At 46.9% G+C, this 19,742-nt stretch overlaps 1 protein-coding gene across 5 annotated transcripts; it reads left to right on the forward strand.

Moving 5' to 3' along the window:
* Positions 1 to 460: 460 nt before the first annotated feature.
* ZSCAN2 (zinc finger and SCAN domain containing 2) lies at positions 461 to 18,613 on the forward strand. Of its 5 annotated transcripts, none has more exons than XM_059057306.2 (3): positions 461 to 588; positions 2,928 to 3,441; positions 15,884 to 18,613. In XM_059057306.2, exons 2-3 carry the CDS (start codon positions 3,036 to 3,038, stop codon positions 17,311 to 17,313), a joined length of 1,836 nt encoding a protein of 611 aa, XP_058913289.1. In that variant the 5' UTR covers positions 461 to 588; positions 2,928 to 3,035; the 3' UTR covers positions 17,314 to 18,613. The 5 variants fall into 5 exon arrangements, with proteins under 5 accessions (XP_058913289.1, XP_066886058.1, XP_066886056.1 ...); XM_067029957.1 differs by lacking the exon at positions 15,884 to 18,613 and adding an exon at positions 5,010 to 5,099 and having other exon boundaries at positions 469 to 588; XM_067029955.1 differs by having other exon boundaries at positions 470 to 588; positions 2,932 to 3,441; positions 15,843 to 18,613.
* Positions 18,614 to 19,742: the final 1,129 nt, after the last annotated feature.

Here is a 19,742-nt window from a genome sequence, read left to right on the forward strand (position 1 = left end):
TGGGAGGGGCGCCGAGCTCGGCGGGAAGGGACTTCTCCCGCGCGGATTCCTTTCCTGCTCAGGGACTACTTTCGCCCGTCGAGGGGCCTGACAAAATTACTTGCCTCACAGTTCACGGCTGAAAGGGAGCTTCCATTCAACTTTCCTTTTTCATAGAGAACTATATGGAGGACTTAAGAAAATGAAATGACCTGTCCCAGGTCACAACTCTGTCCCACACTGGGGTCCTGACTGCCAGTCGGCAGATTTTCTTTCCTCTGGCCCTCCCGCACTGCGCAGGCTACCAGCCCCAAACTCTGCTCCCTGCCCCGCAGTCCGGGTCTGCTCGATGGACTACATCTCCCACAATGCCTTTGGCCCAGGCTCCCTCCCTCCGCCCGGCTGGGTTCGTATCCGCCAATAGGAAAGCAGAGTTTCCAGGAGCAGTTCTCGGTGGCCAATGAGCGCGGCGGAGGGCGGGCCTCTCCCGTCCATTGTTCTCGGTGCCCCTCGGGCTTGAGCCACCTTGACTCCGGAGGGGCCGGGCAGTAGCCGGGGGCGCTTTTGCACGCGGAGAGACCGCGGAATTGGCATCTGGTCTCTGGAGAGGTGAGCCCGGAGAGCTAGAGCTGGAGCCGCGCGGGCCGGGAGAGTAGCCCGAGGCAAGGGGATAACGGGCCTGGAGCCAGTGCAGGCAGCCCTGTTGGGGGAGGGGCGTCGGGGGCTCTGTCCCAGTCCTGCGGGCCCCCACACTCCCGGTTTAGGCGCCCGGTTGGCTCAGCGACCGGACATGGGCTCTTCTCCCTGGCCGTGAGCTCCGTGTACATACAACCAGGGGCGCAGAGTTTAGACTGGAAGACACAGTGAACGACATCCCGAGCAGCTCATTTTACAGATGGGGAAACTGAGCTTCGGGGGGGCGTGGCTTGCCCCAGGTGAGACACCAAATTAACTGACTAGGAACGGTTTTACCGGGCTCCCAGTTAAGAGTTGTGTTATACCTGTGCTTCTTTTAGCCATTTGGTGAATACATATTGAGAGCTTCGGTGTTTCCACTAGCTTTTCTTTTTTGTTCTTTTAAAAAAAAGTTTTTCCTTCCCTATTTTTTTTTTGTGTGTGGGGGTTATCTGAATCTACGATGTAGTGATAGTTTTTAAAAATAACTTTTCATTGCCTTTTAGTCTTTATTTTAAATAATTTGTAATTTTACTGCTCACAACATTTTGTAGAATTTCTGTCCAGGTTTTTTTTTTTTCCTTGTGTATGTGTTCATTTTTAAAAGGAATTGGGGTCATACTGTGTCTGGTTTTTCTGCCTTGCTGGTTTTGTTTTTATCCATTAATTTTCATATGAGGATTATTTAAAATAATTAATGATTAATTATTGTCAGCATAATTTTAAAATTTTAACAAATACATAGAGCAGAGTGCACAAATCTTAAATTTCATATGTATGCTCTTATGCAGCCATTGTCAAATCAAGATATAGAACATTTCCAGCTCCACTGAGCCCCTGCTCAGTAACGGTCCCTCAAAAGGTAGCCATTATTATATTAGCATAGTGGGGTTTATTTTATTTTATTTATTTGCTTGTTTAATTTATTTATTTTTGGCTGCGTTGGGTCTTTGTTGCTGTGCGGGGGCTTTCTCTAGTTGCTGCGAGCGGGGGCTACTTTTCGTTGCAGTGAGCGGGCTTCTCACTGCGATGGCATCTCTTGTTGGGGAGCATGGGCTCTAGGTGCGCGGGCTTAAGTAGTTGTGGCACACGGGCTCAGTAGTTGTGGTTCTCAGGCTCTAGAGGGCAGGCTCAGTAGCTGTGGCACACGGGCTTAGTTGCTCCGTGGCATGTGGGATCTTCCCGAACCACGGCTCGAACCCGTGTCCCCTGCATTGGCAGGAGGATTCTTAACCAGGGAAGTCCCACGTTAGCATAGTTTTTAATACATTTTACTGTATGAATGTGCTATAAGTAACCATTCTCCTGCTGCTGGATTTTTAAGGTGTGAAGTTGTTTTTTTTTTTTACAATTAGAAACAATGCTATGGTTGTGTGTCCTTGCAAATAAATTTCTCTTTACAAAGATGGTTATTTTAAAAAATAAATTCCTGGGCTTCCCTGGTGGCGCAGTGGTTGAGAATCTGCCTGCAGGGGACACGGGTTTGAGCCCTGGTCTGGGAAGATCCCACATGCCGCGGAGCAACTAGGCCCGTGAGCCACAACTACTGAGCCTGTGCGTCTGGAGCCTGTGCTCAACAACAAGAGAGGCCGCGATAGTGAGAGGCCCGCGCACCGCAATGAAGAGTGACCCCCGCTTGCCGCAACTAGAGAAAGCCCTCGCACAGAAACGAAGACCCAACACAGCCAAAAATATATAAATTAATTAAAAAGCAAGTTAAAAAAAAAATTCCTGAGGGGCCAAGGCTGGATCTAAGAGTACAAACATTTTAAAACTTCATATTTTAAAATATGGTAATAATGCAGTTGAGGTATTTCCTGAGCGTCAAAGTGTCTTGACATCTGATCCTTTGCAAATCCTTGAGAGGTCTCCTTCAGATAAGAAGGATAGGTGTTATTATCTCTACTTATTAGGTAGTCAGTGAGGTTGTGTGACTGAGTTGTATGTTAGGTCAGGGTCACTCTGCAGCAAGTCTGAACTGACTTAGGGCAGGATAACTCAGTCCTGGGTTCTTGTGAGGACTGAATTTCTGATACTCATGCTTTCGTCTTTTGGAAAGAAAAATGCTCTATTTTTTGTGCTTGTGATTCTTCTTAACTTCTCTTGCCATAGTGATGTTTTCGGGAATAAGCCATTTTTCCTTTAAGAGGGACAGGAAACTTCTGTGGATTTGCGGATGTAAGAATCATTTGGTGGCCTGACCTGGGCTGCTGTGAGTTAGATTGTTTTAGGACAGTTTACTTATTGATTCTAGTTCTCTTTCTCATTCTTAGCCAGACTCCTTGTTGAAATTTGAGGAGGGTGCTGTCTTCTCAGAGAGCCTGGCTGGAGAAGACTGAAGGTCAAGGTTAGAAGCCTGAGTGATTCCCCCCAGAACGTGGATGATGGCCTCGGAGGTGCCGAGAGTAACCACTCCCCTGAGCCCCTTAGTTCATGTCCCTGAAGAGGAAGATGACCAGGAGGAGGAGGTCGCCACCATGATCCTGGAAGACGACTCCTGGGTGCAGGAAGCTGTGCTGCAGGAGGATGGCCCTGAGTCGGAGCCCTTTCCCCAGAGCGCCGGCAAGGGCAGCCCCCATGAGGAGGTGGCCGGAGGGCCACAGGGTGCCCTTGGCCGTCTTCGAGAGCTCTGCCGGCGCTGGCTGAGGCCAGAGGTGCACACTAAGGAGCAAATGCTGACCGTGCTGCCAAGGGAAATTCAGGCCTGGCTGCAAGAGCATCGGCCCGAGAGCAGCGAGGAGGCGGTGGCCCTGGTGGAAGATTTGACCCAGACCCTTCGGGACAGTGGTGAGATGCAGAACCTTGTAGGGAGAGGGTGGGAGCAGCCCTCTGAGATGGAAGAGTGTGGTGTTTGCAGAGGAGGAGAAGGTGGTATCCAAGACTGAGTTCGGGTCAGCCCCATCCCTCTACTCTGTCTGCAGGTGATCGGCACATTGTCACCCCAAAATGCCCTGGTTGTGTGCAGTGACAGTTCCAGAATTTCATTATAAGAGGGGCTTAGAGGACTATTCTCAGAGCTAAATTTATGTAGTTAGCACAGTTTTTTTGTGTGTAGTTGGAGCGGTTGGGAAGCTGATGGAGGTTATGGGGTGAGGGGCTGAAGACCCCCATAAACCACCCCTTGGCACTTTAATTCGGTTGTGCAATAAACTTCCAAATATTTAAGTTCCAGCAATTAGAAAAACCAAATCCTGTTTTTTTGGTTTTTTTAAAAATTTATTTATTTATTTTTTATTTGTTTTGCTGTACGCGGGCCTCTCACTGTTGTGGCCTCTCCCGCTGCGGAGCACAGGCTCCGGACGCGCAGGCTCAGCGGCCATGGCTCACGGGCCCAGCTGCTCCGCGGCATGTGGGATCTTCCTGGACCGGGGCACGAACCCGTGTCCCCTGCATCGGCAGGCGGACTCTCAACCACTGTGCCACCAGGGAAGCCCCCAAAATCCTGTTTTTAAAAAGTGATTATTTTTGTGAAATCAAGGTGAATGACAAGTAAGCCGGCTAATAACTAGGGACTTATCTGTGGTATAAAGTCATCCCAGGCTCTTAAAAGAGTAATTCCAAACCTGAGCTTTTTGCAACAGTTAATATATTTGTCTCTTGTGTTATTAATACGTTGTGGGACCCATGCACGCCATTCAACCACTCTGCCTCCATTCTGGTCTTCAGTTGTAAACTGGACTGCCTTGATTACCAGATATTTACTTCAGATCTACCTGTGCCCCAGGACTGTTTCAGGACCCCTGGGAACCAATGGCTGCCTTTGTGAGGATGTTCAGGGAATGGAGTGTGGAGAGGAGAGGAGAGGTCAGAGAAGGCTTCACAGAGGATGTGACACTTGAGCAGGAGTTGAGCTGGAGGGGGGTTTGGAAAGGCGCAGGGCAGGGGGAGGGTGTGGCATCCCAGTGGAGCTGAGGCTCAGAAGGGTGAACTGGTATGGGATCGTTCGGATGACCATAAGGAAGGCTGGCTGATTGGAGTGGAAAGTGTGTTTTTAGGAAGGGGTAGGAAGTAGGGTCTGGAGGAAGAGTGGGTGAGGCTTAGACCAAATGTCTTTGGCCTCAGCAAGTTCTAAACTAGGGCCCCAGGGGCATGGGAGGAAGCTGAGCTTAGCAACAGGATGCAGGTTTGATTACAGGAGGGAGAGGCCAGAGGGAAGAGAGCAGCCAGGAAGCTGTCTGGATGCTGGATGGGCAGTGATAGAGGTGGGTCCAAGGTGGGGACTGCAGGGCAAGAGGAGGAGACTGGATGCATGTGAGAAAGAACTAATAGTAACCCTAGCCAGCATTGATGGATCCTTTTTGTGGGCCAGCCCGTGTGCCTAGCATCTGATATGCAAAACTCACGAAAACTCTCAGAGAGCCTGGCTGGAGAAGACTGATGGTCAAGGTTAGAAGCCTGAGTGATTCCCCCCAAGAACGTGGATGATGGCCTCGGAGGTGCTGAGAGGAACCACTCCCCTGAGCCCCTTAGTCCAGGTCCCTAAAGAGGAAGATGACCAGGAGGAGGAGATCGCCACCATGATCCTGGAAGACGACTCCTGGGTGCAGGAAGCTGTGCTGCAGCTTGGAGACAAGCGGAATTATCATCACCGGGGATGATAAGTGACTCCCTTAAGATCACGCAGCTAGTACGAGGCTGAAGCAGGATGCCAGCTCAGGGGTCTGAGGACGTGGCTCATGTTCTTAAGCATTTTGTCACATCTGATGCAAAGTCATAGTTGCCGGTGGGATGTTGGAAAGAGGGGCTGCAGATGAGGACTAAGACAAAGGTGACTAACTCAGAGGCATCTAGTCTAGAGGATTCAGAAGGCTGGAAAGGGAAGGTGGTTTGGGGACAGAGTTGTAACAATGCCCAGGGACTTGGGAGATGTGAGTATAAAGCTGTCCTTTGGAGAAAAGGGTGGTCATGGAGGGCCACCTGTGAGCCCAAGCCTTCACTGAGCACCTTTCATGTCCATCTCGCTGATAATCCCATGAGGTGGGCAGAACTGTCATTTTACAGTTGAGGAAATGGAAGTTCAGCAAGGTCAAGCTCTTCCTTGAGGTCACACAGCTGGTTAGTGGTGGAGCCAGCATTCAAACTCCAGTCTGTTTGCTTCCATGTGTGTTTGGTAGATCCCATGTGTTTTATTTGAAGCAAAATACCTGATTTTCTTTGACCCTGAAAAATAGCTTTTAGTTTTACTCTTCCTACTTAAAAAAGCAAAAGCCTCTCATCCTATTTAAAAACCTTGTTTACCATGTAACAAGTTTGTGATGAACCTCAGGCTCTTCAGTGAGATGCTAAAGAGAGGCCAGAGGGGTGGACGGCTGAGGAGAAACCTCTGGGGTTACTGTTCAGTTGGGGAAGTCACAAAGCAGGGCGTCAAGTCTCATCAGGTGTCTCTGAGGCAATGACAGGCTCCCATTGTGACAGCCATCCCCACCTGGCTTGCTGGAGGGGCTGTGTGCCTTTCATCTTTCACGGGACATCCCGGATAGGGAATGTCCCAGACTGAGTGGGCTTGTCAGTGCTCTCATTTCTGCCATTGAGATCGTCTTTGTTGGTTTTCATTTGTCTAACACATGCTCCGGACCTGCCTTATGATTACTCAGAGGAACCTCTGCAGTGATCTCCATCCCTTCTCAAACATTTACTCAGCATGGGACATAAGACCACTTGACCTCTAGTCTGTTTGTCCAGCTCGGGACCTTTGGTCACATTTACCCAGCACATTTTCAAGGCCTGGTTAGACAGTGGTTGTTTAATATTTGACTAGCAGGCACCTCTAGGTGTTCACAGTTAAAATATCTTAAAATTCCAGTTGAGATTGGACCTATATTAATAGTTTAAGTGGTAAAGCTCATCTCTCTTTGTGTTTCCCAAGGGCATTTTGGTCCCCATACCCAGCCCTATCTCAGGCTGTTGGTATTTCACCTGAACTCTTGCAGCAGCCTCCAAAGGGAACCTGCCTTCAGCCTCTTTCCCCTGCATCGCTCCACTCCTACCTGAGTGATCGGGCACTCTCCTGCTTAAAAATCTTCTTGAGTTCCCCAGTGTCTCCAAATCAACCATGACCTCTTTGTTCTGCTTACAGCCCGTGGCCCTGTGTGACCTGGCCCAGGTGCCCATGGCTGGTCCTCCTCTGAGCCCCTTGCCACAGCTCTTGCTTCATTCAGACCAGATCTTGCTGTTTCTTGAACATAACCTGTACTTGCTGGCATTCACCTGTGCTCCTGAGTTTTGACTTGGAGTGGCCTTGTCCATCCCTGTGTGATAAAATCCTGGTTTTCCTTTGAGTGCACACCTTTGGAGACCTGCTCCATAAAGCTGTCCTTACTTCCGGCCCCTGTTTTCTGTCCCCAGTTCCACCTGCCTGAGAGCATCTCTGATCACCTCTGCTAGAAGTCATCTCCCCCAGAACATTTGGATTCTCCTCCTCTTTTGGCTTTGTATCGTATTCCGTCTTGTTTTCTATTTGTATGAATACTCATCTTATTTCTTCTAGGAACCTATAAAATCCCCAAAGTCAAGGAACCTATCTTTTTCTTAACCTTTTTCTTTTTTTTTTTTTTAAGCTTGCACAGTGCCCTATACATAGTGGGGACCCAGTAAGTATTGTCGGGATGAGGAAATGAATCCTTCCAGCCTCCCTGCAGGTGTGGAGAAGCTCGCCTGCTGGGTCCATGAAGGAGGCAGATAGCTGCTTCCTTCCAGGCTTATCTGCCTCTCCTTGAGAAAGCCAAGCTAAGTTTTGTTTTAAAACAAAATGGGGTCGGGACTTCCCTGGCGGTCCAGTGGTTGGGACTTCGCTTTCCAATGCAGGGGGTGCAGGTTCAATCCCTGGTTGGAGAGCTAAGATCCCACATGCCTCGTGGCCAAAAAACCAAAACATAAAACAGGAGTGATACTGTAACAAATTCAAAGACTTTAAAAATGGTCCATATCAAAAATATCTTAAAAAAAAAAAGAGGTCAAGCCCAAAGTTGGCAGAACGTAGCCAGGGATATTTCCAAATCTAGAAAGGGAGACTAGGTAGGACTGCAGCTTAGACCTGGAAGAATTCTCAGGCCAGTAGGCAAGTCAGGCAGTTTAGTCCAGCAAGAGAACACCTACTCTTAGGTTTTCGTTCTTAGAAGCTCTGTATTAATCCTTTGTTTATATTCAGCGAACTCAGTGAATATTATCATATTTATGCTGTTAACAAAGATGTTTTTAAACATAGAGAACATGTTTCTGAGTATGGAGGTGGGCGCTATTGCCCTTTCTCAAATTCCAAAGGCTCAAGGATATCTCCCTTCATGGCCTGAGAATAAACCAGTAGGTGGCCTTTTTCACCTGTTGTTATCCAGCCAAACTGGTAGGAGTAGTCCATGGGACTGGCAGCATTTACTTGAAGGGACAAGCTTTGGATCTGGAAACCTAAGGTATGTTGAATCCACACCCCAGGGAGGACATTTGCCTGGAGGTCTCTTGCACCGGGGAGCTGGTCTTGGATATGGCCACCAGCGCACAAATGCCAGAGAAAATGAAACTGTTGTGGGCTGGACGTGGAAGCCGCAGTAGGGCATCACTGGTCCTGTGGAGACCATCCATCCAGTGATGTGCTCTTTTTATTTTTTTAAAAATAAATTTATTTATTTTTGGCTGCATTGGTTCTTTGTTGCTGTGTATGGACTTTCTCTAGTTTCGGCAAGCAGGGGCTATTCTTCGTTGCGCTGCATGAGCTCTAGGCATGCAGGCTTCGGTAAGTGTGGCTCTTGGGCTCTAGAGCGCAGCCTCAGTAGTTGTGGTGCACGGGCTTAGTTGCTCCACGGCATGTGGGATCTTCCCGGACCAGGGCTTGAACCCGTGTCCCCTGCATTGACAGGCAGATTCTTAACCACTGCGCCACCAGGGAAGTCCTGCACTCTTTCTTTTTAGATGAGATTGGCCCACATGGTTCATGCCTGGCAGCTGTGTTTTTAGCCTGTTTCACAGGCCTGTTGAAAGACCATTTATGAAAAGCACTAGTTACCTGTGTTGCTGGTTAGAAATTACTGATGTAAAACCCAATACACTTCCATTTTTTTTCTGGTGACTTGGAGAATGAGAACCCCAATTTTCCAGGGCAATCTTGAGTATAAAATATTTGTCCTTATAAAGCATCAAAATGTCTCAAATTCCAATAGCTGGCAGCCAAACCATACCTCTCAGAATGTCTCATATTGGTCTGTAAGCGGTCTGGGCCCTGGGGCCAGAAGTCATTTCTCAAATTGTATGGCCTAATTTTCGGTTCAGAAAGTATAGTCACTAGAGTTGAGACAGCTTGTCCTTGAACTGTTCTCTAATTGCTCTACCCACCCTCATCTCACTTTCTGTATGAAGTAAGCGGAAAAATACCTTTAGAGCCTGGAGACCAGTGGACTCATGCCGCAGCGGCCTCCCCAAGGTAACCACAGACCAGTATGGTTGCAGCATCAGGCTGAAAGGGGAAATGCTCCTCTAACAGATTCTTTTTTTTTTTTTTTTTTTTTTTTTTTTGCCAAATAGCACAGCTTGCAGGATCTTAGTTCCCCGACCAGGGATCGAACCCAAGCCCCCTGTAGTGGAAGCTCGGAGTCTTAACCACTGGACCGCCAGGGAAGTCCCTAACAGATTCATTTTATCTCATAGAAGCCCCACCACCCGAAAAAGAAACTGCTGCCATCAGAGGGGAGCAAAGGGGAAATTATGGGGCTCAAAATTGATAGATTTGTGACATATAAATCCTCTGACCGTTAGTGTGGGGTCCCTGTGCCATCAGCATCATCTGGAAGTGTCTTAAAAATGAAATCCCCGGGCCTCCCTTCAGACCTATTGAACCAGAAACTCTGGGGGCTGGGGGGGGGGTGCTGCAGCATGTGGGTTTAGGAGCCCTTCAGATGATCCTGATTCAGCCACCAGTTTGAGAACCACTGTGCTAGACCTCTGGTTCTCAGACTTCTCATTGGGGTCCTGGAACCCACTCCAGGGATTCTGATTTTCTGATTTAGTTGGCATGGGGTGTGGCCCAGGCAAGGGAGTTCTGAAAGCTTCCCAGGTGGTTCTAAGATGCAGTGAAGTTTAAAAACCACTGCTCTAGAGCCTTGTTACTCAGAATGTGGTCCATGCACCAAAAACATAGGTGTCACCTGGGAGCTTGCTAGAAAGGCATACCTCAGTCTCAGCCCAGCCCCACTGAAGCAGAATCTGCATTTAGCAAGATCTCCAGGTGATTTCATATGCACTATGAAGTTCGAGAAGCACTCCTCTAGACTAGTCAGGAATGGAGATTATCAACTTCAAACGTACTCTTGTCCAACAGGTGAGCTGAGAGTCACAGCTGACCTCTCCAGCCATCCTCAGCATCAGGCAGCAGCTTACCTATTTTGAGCTTGCTGGCCCAGCAAAAATGCTCCCTTGGTGACAGCAAATGAACAAATAAATACTTTCATTTTTGTTAATAAGGGGAGTGAAGAGCGGTGCAGGGTTGTAAAGGTATATGTCTTTTTAAAACCACAATTCTCAGTTTCAAGACAAAAACACTTTCAATTCACTTAAATATTTGAAGTGTATGCCATACAGAACTCAGAGAGATGTAACATTATAACTGTAACTGTTTGGCAACCATTCATTTAAACCAATAACAGCTCCTTGCTGTTTTTACCAGCGCTTTGTCTTTCAGGCAGTCAGAGTTCAGGGGGAACAACGGTCCCAGTCACTCAGGTGCTATCAGGTTCCCGTCAGTCTTGCCAGGGCAGCACCCCGATAGAGAGAGCCCCACTTGGGCATCAGCTGTATCAGAATTACAGACCCACTTCTGCATTTTAGACCAGTGGCTCTGACCACGGTGTTGAGACACAGCGGTATGTCACAATCAGGGGGGAGGGACCTTACAAGAATTCTGAGCTTAACACGCATTAAAACACCAAAGTCTGTGACCAATTATCTCATTGTTATAGATAAATTACAGCAAATTCAGGCTTATCCCCATATCGACAGCAGTTTTTCTTACACTTATTCTGGTACGCTTTCTAGCATGGTAGAGAAAGCAGAGGCCTCTGTCCAGGCAGGAGGACACACGTGGCCCTGTGCATTCCATGGGAATGTGCTGTGCATGTGAGTCTAGGGCCCATGTCGAGGGCAGGAAAATACAAGATCCATTGATTTAGACCGAGCTGCAATTGTCTAGTAACCAATAAGGGCCCTGTGGCAATTCAGGAATCGTTCAGTGGATGGACCGTTCAGTGGATGGACCATTCAGTGGATGGTGTTTGGACAGTGGTCTGACCCTTTTGAAAAAACAAAAACTGGATCTCTACTTCACAAGTTTCACAGAACTGAATTCCAGTTGAGTTATAGATCTATACTGTAAAAGATCTGGAATCATCTATAGAAGAGTATTTTTGTAATCTTGCAGTGGGGTGGGACTTCTTAATCTTAAACAAGACAGAAATCGTCGAAGCTAAATTGGACTCATGGAAGCAGAAAAAGTCTTTTATATTAAAAAGATACTGTGGGGATTTCCCTGGTGGTGCAGTGGTTAAGAATCCACCTGCCAATGCAGGGGACATGGGTTCGAGCCCTGGTCTGGGAAGATCCCACATGCCACGGAGCAACTAAGCCCGTGCGCCACAACTGCTGAGCCTGCACTTTAGAGCCCGTGAGCCACAACTACTGAGGCTGCATGCTACAACTACTGAAGCCCGCGTGCCTAGAGCCCGTGCTCCACAACAAGAGAAGCCACCACAATGAGAAGCTCGAACACCGCAATGAAGAGTAGCCCCTGCTCACTGCAGCTAGAGAAAGCATGTGTGCAGCAACGAAGACCCAACACAGCCAAAAATAAATAAATAAGATACTATGAACAAAGTTCAAAGGCAGTGCACAGACTGGGAGGAAATATCTGCAACAGAGTCTGCAGTGTAGCAGATAAGAGTCAAAATCTTGCTCTGTAAGAGAGTCTACAATTCATACGAAACTGTCAACCCAGTAGAGTAGAAGGTAAAAGATAGGATCTGGCAATTTAGAAATGAATAAAAAGAAATTATATCCATATGAAAAGATGTTCAACCTTACAAATTACCAGGGAAATACCCATTAAAGCAAGATACTATTCTTTTGCCTGTTAGGCCATCAGAAATTGAATAGTGTTTCTAAGAATTCTCTGCCTTTTTGAGCATTAACTTCATCTTTTAAAATTAATTCCAGAATTTTTCTAGTAAGTAATGTATCAACTATTTTAAATTTGGTAAGAGTACATAAAATGATATATAAGGGCCATAAATTCTTTTTTCTTGTTATGGTGGTAAAATATATAACAAAATTACCATTTTAACCATTTCTAGGTGTACTGTTCATTGGCATTAAGTACGTTCACATTGTTGTGCAGCCGTCACCACCATCCATCTCCAGAACTTTTTCCTCTTCCCAGACTGAAACTCTATACCCATTAACAGTAACTCCAGGCTTCCCTGGTGGCACAGTGGTTAAGAATCCGCCTGCCAATGCAGGGGACACGGGTTCGATTCCTGGTCTAGGAAGATCCCACATGCCGCAGAGCAGCTAAGCCCATACGCCACAACTGCTGAAGCCCGCGTGCCTAGAGCCCGTGCTCCACAACAAGAGAAGCCACCGCAATGAGAAGCCTGCGCAGTGCAACAAAGAGCCCCTGCTCACCACAACTAGAGAAAGCCCGTGCGCAGCAACGAAGACCCAACGCAGCCAAAAATAACTAAATAAATAACTAACTAAATAAAATCTATTAAAAACAAAAACAAAACCCACTAACTCCCCTTCTCTCCCCACAACCCCTGGCAACCACCATTCTGCTTTCTGTCTCTATGAATTTGCTCTAGTAGTTTCGGGGGAGATCAAAACATTTAGAAAATGAGACCACTTCTTTCCTACCTCCTTAATGCCTGACTCATCTCTGAGTTTTCCTTCCTGGAGATCTGGCCGTCCAACTGCTTGCTCACAAGCCTGCTTCCTCAGAAGCCTGCCTCCCTGTATCCAGTCTCATCCACAAAATATGCTCATTTTGAAATAGCAAACACTCTTTCTACTGGTGAAGTTCCTTTTTAAAGAAAATTCCCAGGTCCTACCATCTCATCCCATCTCTACTCATGTTGATGAAGTTATTCCCCTTTTATCTGACCACATCAGCTTCTGAGTTTTCACTTTCTTAATTGACCACCAACAAAAAGAGAATTCCCTGCAGTTGAATGTACTCTATACTCTTGATTTCACCAGTGCCACCTTTTCTTGAGGAGGAGCTTGGGAGGAACCAGGATCCCTCATCCTTCCCAGCTCAGTGATTTTTTTTTTTCCCCATTTGGAGGCCCTTGTTAAGGCAGGTCGCCCAAAGGGTGCTCTTTTCTGTCCTTTAGAAAGGCTCCCGTGCCTCTGCGTTATCAGAGGTCAACCTTAAAAGAACTCTCAACCTTCCTTTGGCCTTCCCTGGAGTATAACTGTCTTGAATCTTTGTCTGCGTAAAGGAGGATAGGACTGGTCCTTAAGCAGCAGACAGTGAGGGAGTTATTGGGCCTGGATTCTGCTCAGATGGGCCTCTGCAGTGAGGTGACAGAGGAAGATAATCACACAAATTAAGCATCATGTTTAAAGGCTCCCAGATTATAAAGGAATTCTCTCATATTCTTGTCTAATAGTTCTGTACTAATTTTTTTCCCTTTAAATCTTTGATCTATTTGAGATTTGTCCTTGTATGGGTCCAGATGAAATTTTTCCATTTGACTTAACTGGTTGTTCCCAGCATCATGAATGCTGGTGTCTTTTGGATGTGGTGTCTTTTCTCCGTGGATTTGAGAGGCTATCTTCCTATTCAACATATGTTAAATTCCCATGGTCATAGAAATTATTTTTTTCTGTTCCACTGGTCTGTCTATTCATGAGCCACCTGAATTAAATTATGAACTCACATGTATTAAATTCTGAATTCACCTGTCTATTGAGTCTATTTCTGGAGGTTTGGTTTTGTTTCATTGGTCTGATTGTCTATTCATGTTTTAATTACAGTAAGTCCCCTACATACAACCAAGTTCTGTTCCGAGAGCATGTTCGTAAGTCCAGTTTGTTTATTAAGTCCAACAAAGTTAGCCTAGGTACCCAACTAACACAATCGGCTATGTGGTATTGTACTGTAACAGGTTTATAATACTTTTCACACAAATAATACATAACAAACTAAACACAAAAAATAAAACATTTTTAATTTTAAAGTACAGTACCTTGAAAAGTACAGTAGTACAGTACAACAGCTGGCATCTAGGGGCATGTTCATGTCTTTGAAAGTTTGTAACTTGAAGGTTTGTATGTAGGGGACTTACTGTATTGAGATTTTATGTTTTAACATTTGACAGAGATAGTTGCTCCCTGCCTTACTCCCCTGATTTCAGTCAGTAATCTTATCTACAATAATGTTTATTTTTGTACTGTTAAAGACTCTTATACTTCAGTTACATGATTTGCCAGTTTTAAATGATAACCTTTGAACTCCCAGGTATACAGATGAGGCAGTTAATGAATACATCCTATATCCCAGTTTCTTCCCCACAACCCCAATTTTGGTTAGCATGTCATTTCTACATGGCTGTGTAACGTTTACATTCTCTTTTCTCACTCTAATCGCCACAGTAGTTTTAGACGTTGTTCTAAAGTTAAATGTATCTGTTCAGCCCCAGTCCTTTTGCTCTAGCATTGCCTTTGTCTCGTGGTTGACCGAAATTCATCTCCCAATAGTTTCCTCAAGAAGGGTCATAGGAACAATATTCTGCGAACTTGTGTATATTCAAAGCTGTTGGCCTGTAAACTTTATGCTTGAAGGACAGTTTTGTTGAACGTAAAATCCTTGACATCCGTTTTCTTTACTTTGCATGTCTTGTAGCTCTTGCTGTATGATCTGCAGGGATTGAATGTTACCGGAGAGAAATTAGAGACTGGTTGATTTTCTTCCCCCATATAAGTGATTCGATCTTTTTACCTTGTTGTCCCATCTCATTAGTAACCACCCTGGGTTAGTTTTCCTTGGCACACAGTTTACCTTTCAAGGGTTCCTCTATCTTTTTTTTTTTTTAATGTATTTTTGTATTTAATTGTTTGACCACGGGGCACATGGGATCTTAGTTCCCCGACCAGGGATCGAACCCGTGCCCACTGCAGTGGCAGCATGGACTCTTAAGCACTGGACCACCAGGGAAGTCCGTGATTAATTTCTAATGACCCTTCTTAGAGTGTTCATCAATGTCAGCCAGAGCCATTAAACCAACACGCAGTTCAGTGAACATAGTTCTGCTGGTGTCAGAGCAGTGTGATCCAGGCCCAGAACTCTGCTGGCTTAATCCTGGGATAGACTTTAGAGTTTCTCATTTAAGGAAGGGAATGCATGTTCTTCCAGCAGTCCTCCCTCATGATTTGTTTCATCCAAACGTTTGCTAAGTATTGGGCAGTAGTTTGGCAAGTTTCTGGAAGATATATGTTTTGTATTTTGTATTACTGATGGGAGATCTATCTGTAGACTCTCACTGCAGGTAAATTTGAGGGATTTTTTTTTGGGGGGGGCTGTGCCCCTATAGTGGAAGTGTGGAGTCCTAACCACTGGATGGCCAGGGAAGTCCCCAAATTTGAGGGCTCTTTTAACTGCCCACTTACTTGTTTCTAGTCATGTGTATAGACACCTAGAGTCCTTGTTGCTGGTGCCCTGTCATCTTGTCTGTGTCTTACTTAAATGCCAACTAATAAGATTATAAGCATCAGACATTTTAAGGCACAGAATTATTATATAAGCTCCATTTGAAAGGAGACAGCTTTAGGGGAATATCTGTGGTACCAATAAGAAATTCATTCATCAAATTTAATAGAGCACCTACTAAGCATCGAGCACCATGGTGAGTATCGGGGACTGTGTACCCTGTTGCTTTCCTTTGATTGGGAATTTGAAAATTCCCACCTGATCTCATTTCCCAGTGGAGAAACAGGTAGAGACCTGGAACCCACATCTTTAAGACTTAGAAATTCTGGGTGATCACCATAAAGATATGAGACCTGGCAACTGGATAACCAGTTAGAAGGAAATAAACCTTTTTTTTTTTTTTTTTTTTTTCAGTTTTGAGGGTTCTCTAGCCTTTTTATTTTCACTCGAAGTTTAATTCATTTTAAATTTCCCATTTGGTTTTCTTTTCTCATCATTACAGGAAATTGAGTACAAATTGTACAATTTTCTTCATTGTTTCAGATTTTGAGATCCAGAGTGAAAATGGGGAGAACTCTAACCAAGACATATTTGAGGATGTTGAATCACATGAAATGTTCTCCAAAATGCCTGAAGGGGAAGGCATTGCACAATCTGACTGGGAAAGTGACTTGGAGAGAGACTGCAGCTCCCGGGGGCCCCGGGGAAACACCCCGGGGGAGGTGCCACCCCAGGGCAGGGAAGTTGGACAGCTCATAGGCCTTCAGGGCACCTACCTGGGTGAGAAGCCCTATGAGTGTCCCCAGTGTGGGAAAACCTTCAGCCGGAAATCCCACCTCATCACGCATGAGCGGACCCACACAGGAGAGAAATACTACAAATGCGACGAGTGCGGAAAAAGCTTTAGCGATGGTTCCAACTTCAGTAGACACCAAACTACTCACACCGGGGAGAAACCTTATAAGTGCAGGGACTGTGGGAAAAGCTTCAGCCGGAGTGCAAACCTCATAACCCACCAGAGGATCCACACGGGAGAGAAACCCTTCCAGTGCGCCGAGTGCGGCAAGAGTTTCAGCAGGAGCCCCAACCTCATCGCCCATCAGCGGACTCACACGGGGGAGAAACCATACTCATGCCCCGAGTGCGGCAAGAGCTTTGGCAACCGGTCCAGCCTGAACACGCATCAGGGGATCCACACGGGAGAGAAACCCTACGAATGTAAAGAATGCGGCGAAAGCTTTAGTTACAACTCCAACCTCATCAGGCACCAGAGGATCCACACAGGAGAGAAGCCGTACAAGTGCCCCGACTGCGGACAGAAGTTCAGCCAGAGCTCGGCCCTCATCACCCACCGGAGAACTCACACGGGAGAAAAACCTTATCAGTGTAGCGAGTGCGGGAAGAGCTTCAGCCGCAGCTCCAACCTGGCCACGCACCGGAGGACCCACCTGGTGGAGAAGCCCTACAAGTGCGGGGAGTGCGGGAAGAGCTTCAGCCAGAGCTCCAGCCTGATTGCACACCAGGGGATGCACACGGGCGAGAAGCCCTACGAGTGCCTGACATGTGGGGAGAGCTTCAGCTGGAGCTCCAATCTCATCAAGCACCAGAGGATCCACACGGGTGAGAAGCCCTACAAATGCAGTGAGTGTGGGAAAGGCTTCAGCCAGCGCTCCCAGCTGGTGGTGCACCAGAGGACCCACACGGGTGAGAAGCCCTACAAATGCCTCATGTGCGGCAAGAGCTTCAGCCGGGGCTCCATCCTGGTCATGCATCAGAGAGCCCATCTGGGAGACAAGCCATACAGGTGTCCCGAGTGCGGGAAAGGCTTTAGCTGGAATTCAGTCCTCATCATACACCAGCGAATCCACACTGGGGAGAAGCCCTACAAATGCCCCGAGTGTGGCAAAGGCTTCAGCAACAGCTCCAATTTTATCACACATCAGAGAACTCACATGAAGGAGAAACTTTACTGAAGGGGCAGAGAGGGAAGGTGAGGGACTGGCCCAGGAGGGCACTTGCCACTCTGCCCCCAGACAGGGATGTGTCGGTAGAAGAGCCATCCTTCCTAAAGGCTTGTTGGGGATCTTTGCCAGAATCTTACCCCTGCTCACCCTCATTTCTAGGATCCCATCGTCTTAGTGGTCAGAGTCAAACCCCAAGAACAGCGTAGGAATGGAAGGTCGGAAAGCTGGGGCTTTTTCTGTCACGTTTCTCGACTTGATTGGCTCCTTCTCTCTTGATCCTCTATGTCCCAGTTTCCTCTTTGGTAGAGCAGGGGGGATATTTCTCCGTGTGGAACGGAAGACAGCATGGCCCACATTTTAGAGAAATACCAGAAACCTGTTGGTGTTGTCTGGTTGTTCTGCTGCCAGTTGTTGGGCTAAGGTGCCTTCACCCAAGCTGCTAGCATCCCAGGGCCCCTGCCATGGCAGAACTGGCCCTTCCTGCCTTTGTGTCCTGGGGTTTGATTTCGGGTCAAGGTGGAGGGGCTTCTCCAATTCTGAGTCATCTGCATGAAGCTAAAGCCCTTTTCTCGTTCTAGAAAGTGTCAGGAATACCAAAACACGAGGGAGTCTGGCCCAGAACCAGTGTCCCAGTACCTTTCCATTGATAGGAGTTGCCCAGGGCCTACCAGGGAAGGCATTAACGGAGGAGATGTATGTGTTTGCTCTTGTCTCTGATTACTGTCCTGGGGTAAGTCGGCTGTGGGTCGGCGGGGACACATTTATTCTTGCAGCGTTTCAGTTTTTGAGTGTGAGGTGAAGTCAGAGCCACCAGCTGCCTCCCCCTGGTGAATGGTATTTCTGTTTTGTTCAGGGTGAAACAGTCCTGCACTCTGCAGGGTCGCCTTGTGTCTTTACCCCCCAGATACATGGCCCCTTAGTCATCACTCTGTGCACTTGTCGTTTTTATCTTATATATGCAGATCTAGAATTCTGTCTGGTAGCTTTTGTATACAAAGAACTTTATTTTTAAGGAAGTGTTGATTTTGAGGACACATCACCTGTACCCTGGAGAGATTTGGGCTTGAATCAAGAGTTGTCCTACAGATGTCACCCTTGATCTTGGGATGCTACCAGGGCTTTGTTCTTGGGTCCTTGAGCTGTGAAACAGTAAAGACAGGATGATAGCAGGGGAAGGGGTTTGTTAGGAGGGAAGAGGAAGGTAAATAGGCTTTTCTCTCCTACACATAGGGCCTGTACTCAGAACGCACCTTGGTTCTTACAGGGTGGATGCTCCAAATTGCCTAATAAAGTAGAGTCCCACTCTTTTCCTGAGTCTGTCTTTTCACATGTGTTAAAAACCCGAACTTGACAAACCCATATCTCACTTCCCCACCCCACCCACCTCCTGCCCCAGGCTGGAAGTGGTCCAAGACCTTTAGGGGGAAAGAAATCACTTGCTTCAAAGAGCACACGTTTGGGGGAGCCTAGTCCTGTGTGCTTGACCAGTGCACACACCTCTCCACTGCTCTTTGCTAACTCTGCATCCAGTCTGTCAACCAACACTTGGAGCGGCAGCTTTGGCTGAGCTGCCAGATGATTCCCAGTGGTCTCCTTGGGAGGCCATCTCCATCCAGAATCAACTAAGTTAGACACAAGGAAGCTCTGGGCAGTAGCAGCTGTTACACCAAACCACGTAGGCTGTGAAATCCCCGTCACCGATTCCATTCCTTCACTTACAGGGCAAACATTTACTGAGGGCGTGCATACCATCACCATGCTAGGTGCTGGAGAAAGGTTGTGAACAAGAAGTTCCATTACCCGTCGTCATGCCGCTTTACTAGGAGAAAGATTTCCATCTGTCTGGGAAGATTCAAGAGCTGCCCTGCCTGTAAGGGAGAGTGGACAGGAGGGTTTCCTAGGTGGCATTCAGTTCTGGAACTTGGGTTGTAGAAGATAGTGGTTTTTCTCTTTCCCTTAAGCTTAACTTGAGAAAAGAATAGATATTAAGGTTTTTAAACCTTTCTAACGAAATTTCTTTTTTTATTCCTCCCTACCTGGTATAAACACAAAATGTCCCGGAAAGAAAGGAAACCAGATTAGCTGAAATTGCAGAATTAGACTGGAACCAGGTTGGGGAAATGACAAATGGTGGTTCTAGAAAGGTTGAGAGCCCACTGCTTCCTGTCCTGCTTGCACCTAGAGGGGGTCTGCAGAGGCAAGGAGGGGTCTTCACGCCAGATGTGTCAGATGGAAGGACACAGCCTTCTTCCCCTCAAAAAACATCAAGAAGCCCCAGCCCCCCCGGCAGATCTGCCTCTGCCACATCTTTGTTCACAACTCAATTACACCTGTGTCTCTGTAAGAAAGACTATTTCCCCTTCAAGGTACATATATTTAAGGACCGAGTTTTTGTTACCAGTTTGTTTCTAAGTTCATGGGAACAGCCTTGGGACCAT

This window comes from Kogia breviceps, chromosome 3, assembly GCF_026419965.1.
Source record: "Kogia breviceps isolate mKogBre1 chromosome 3, mKogBre1 haplotype 1, whole genome shotgun sequence".
Lineage (NCBI taxonomy): Eukaryota > Metazoa > Chordata > Mammalia > Artiodactyla > Physeteridae > Kogia > Kogia breviceps.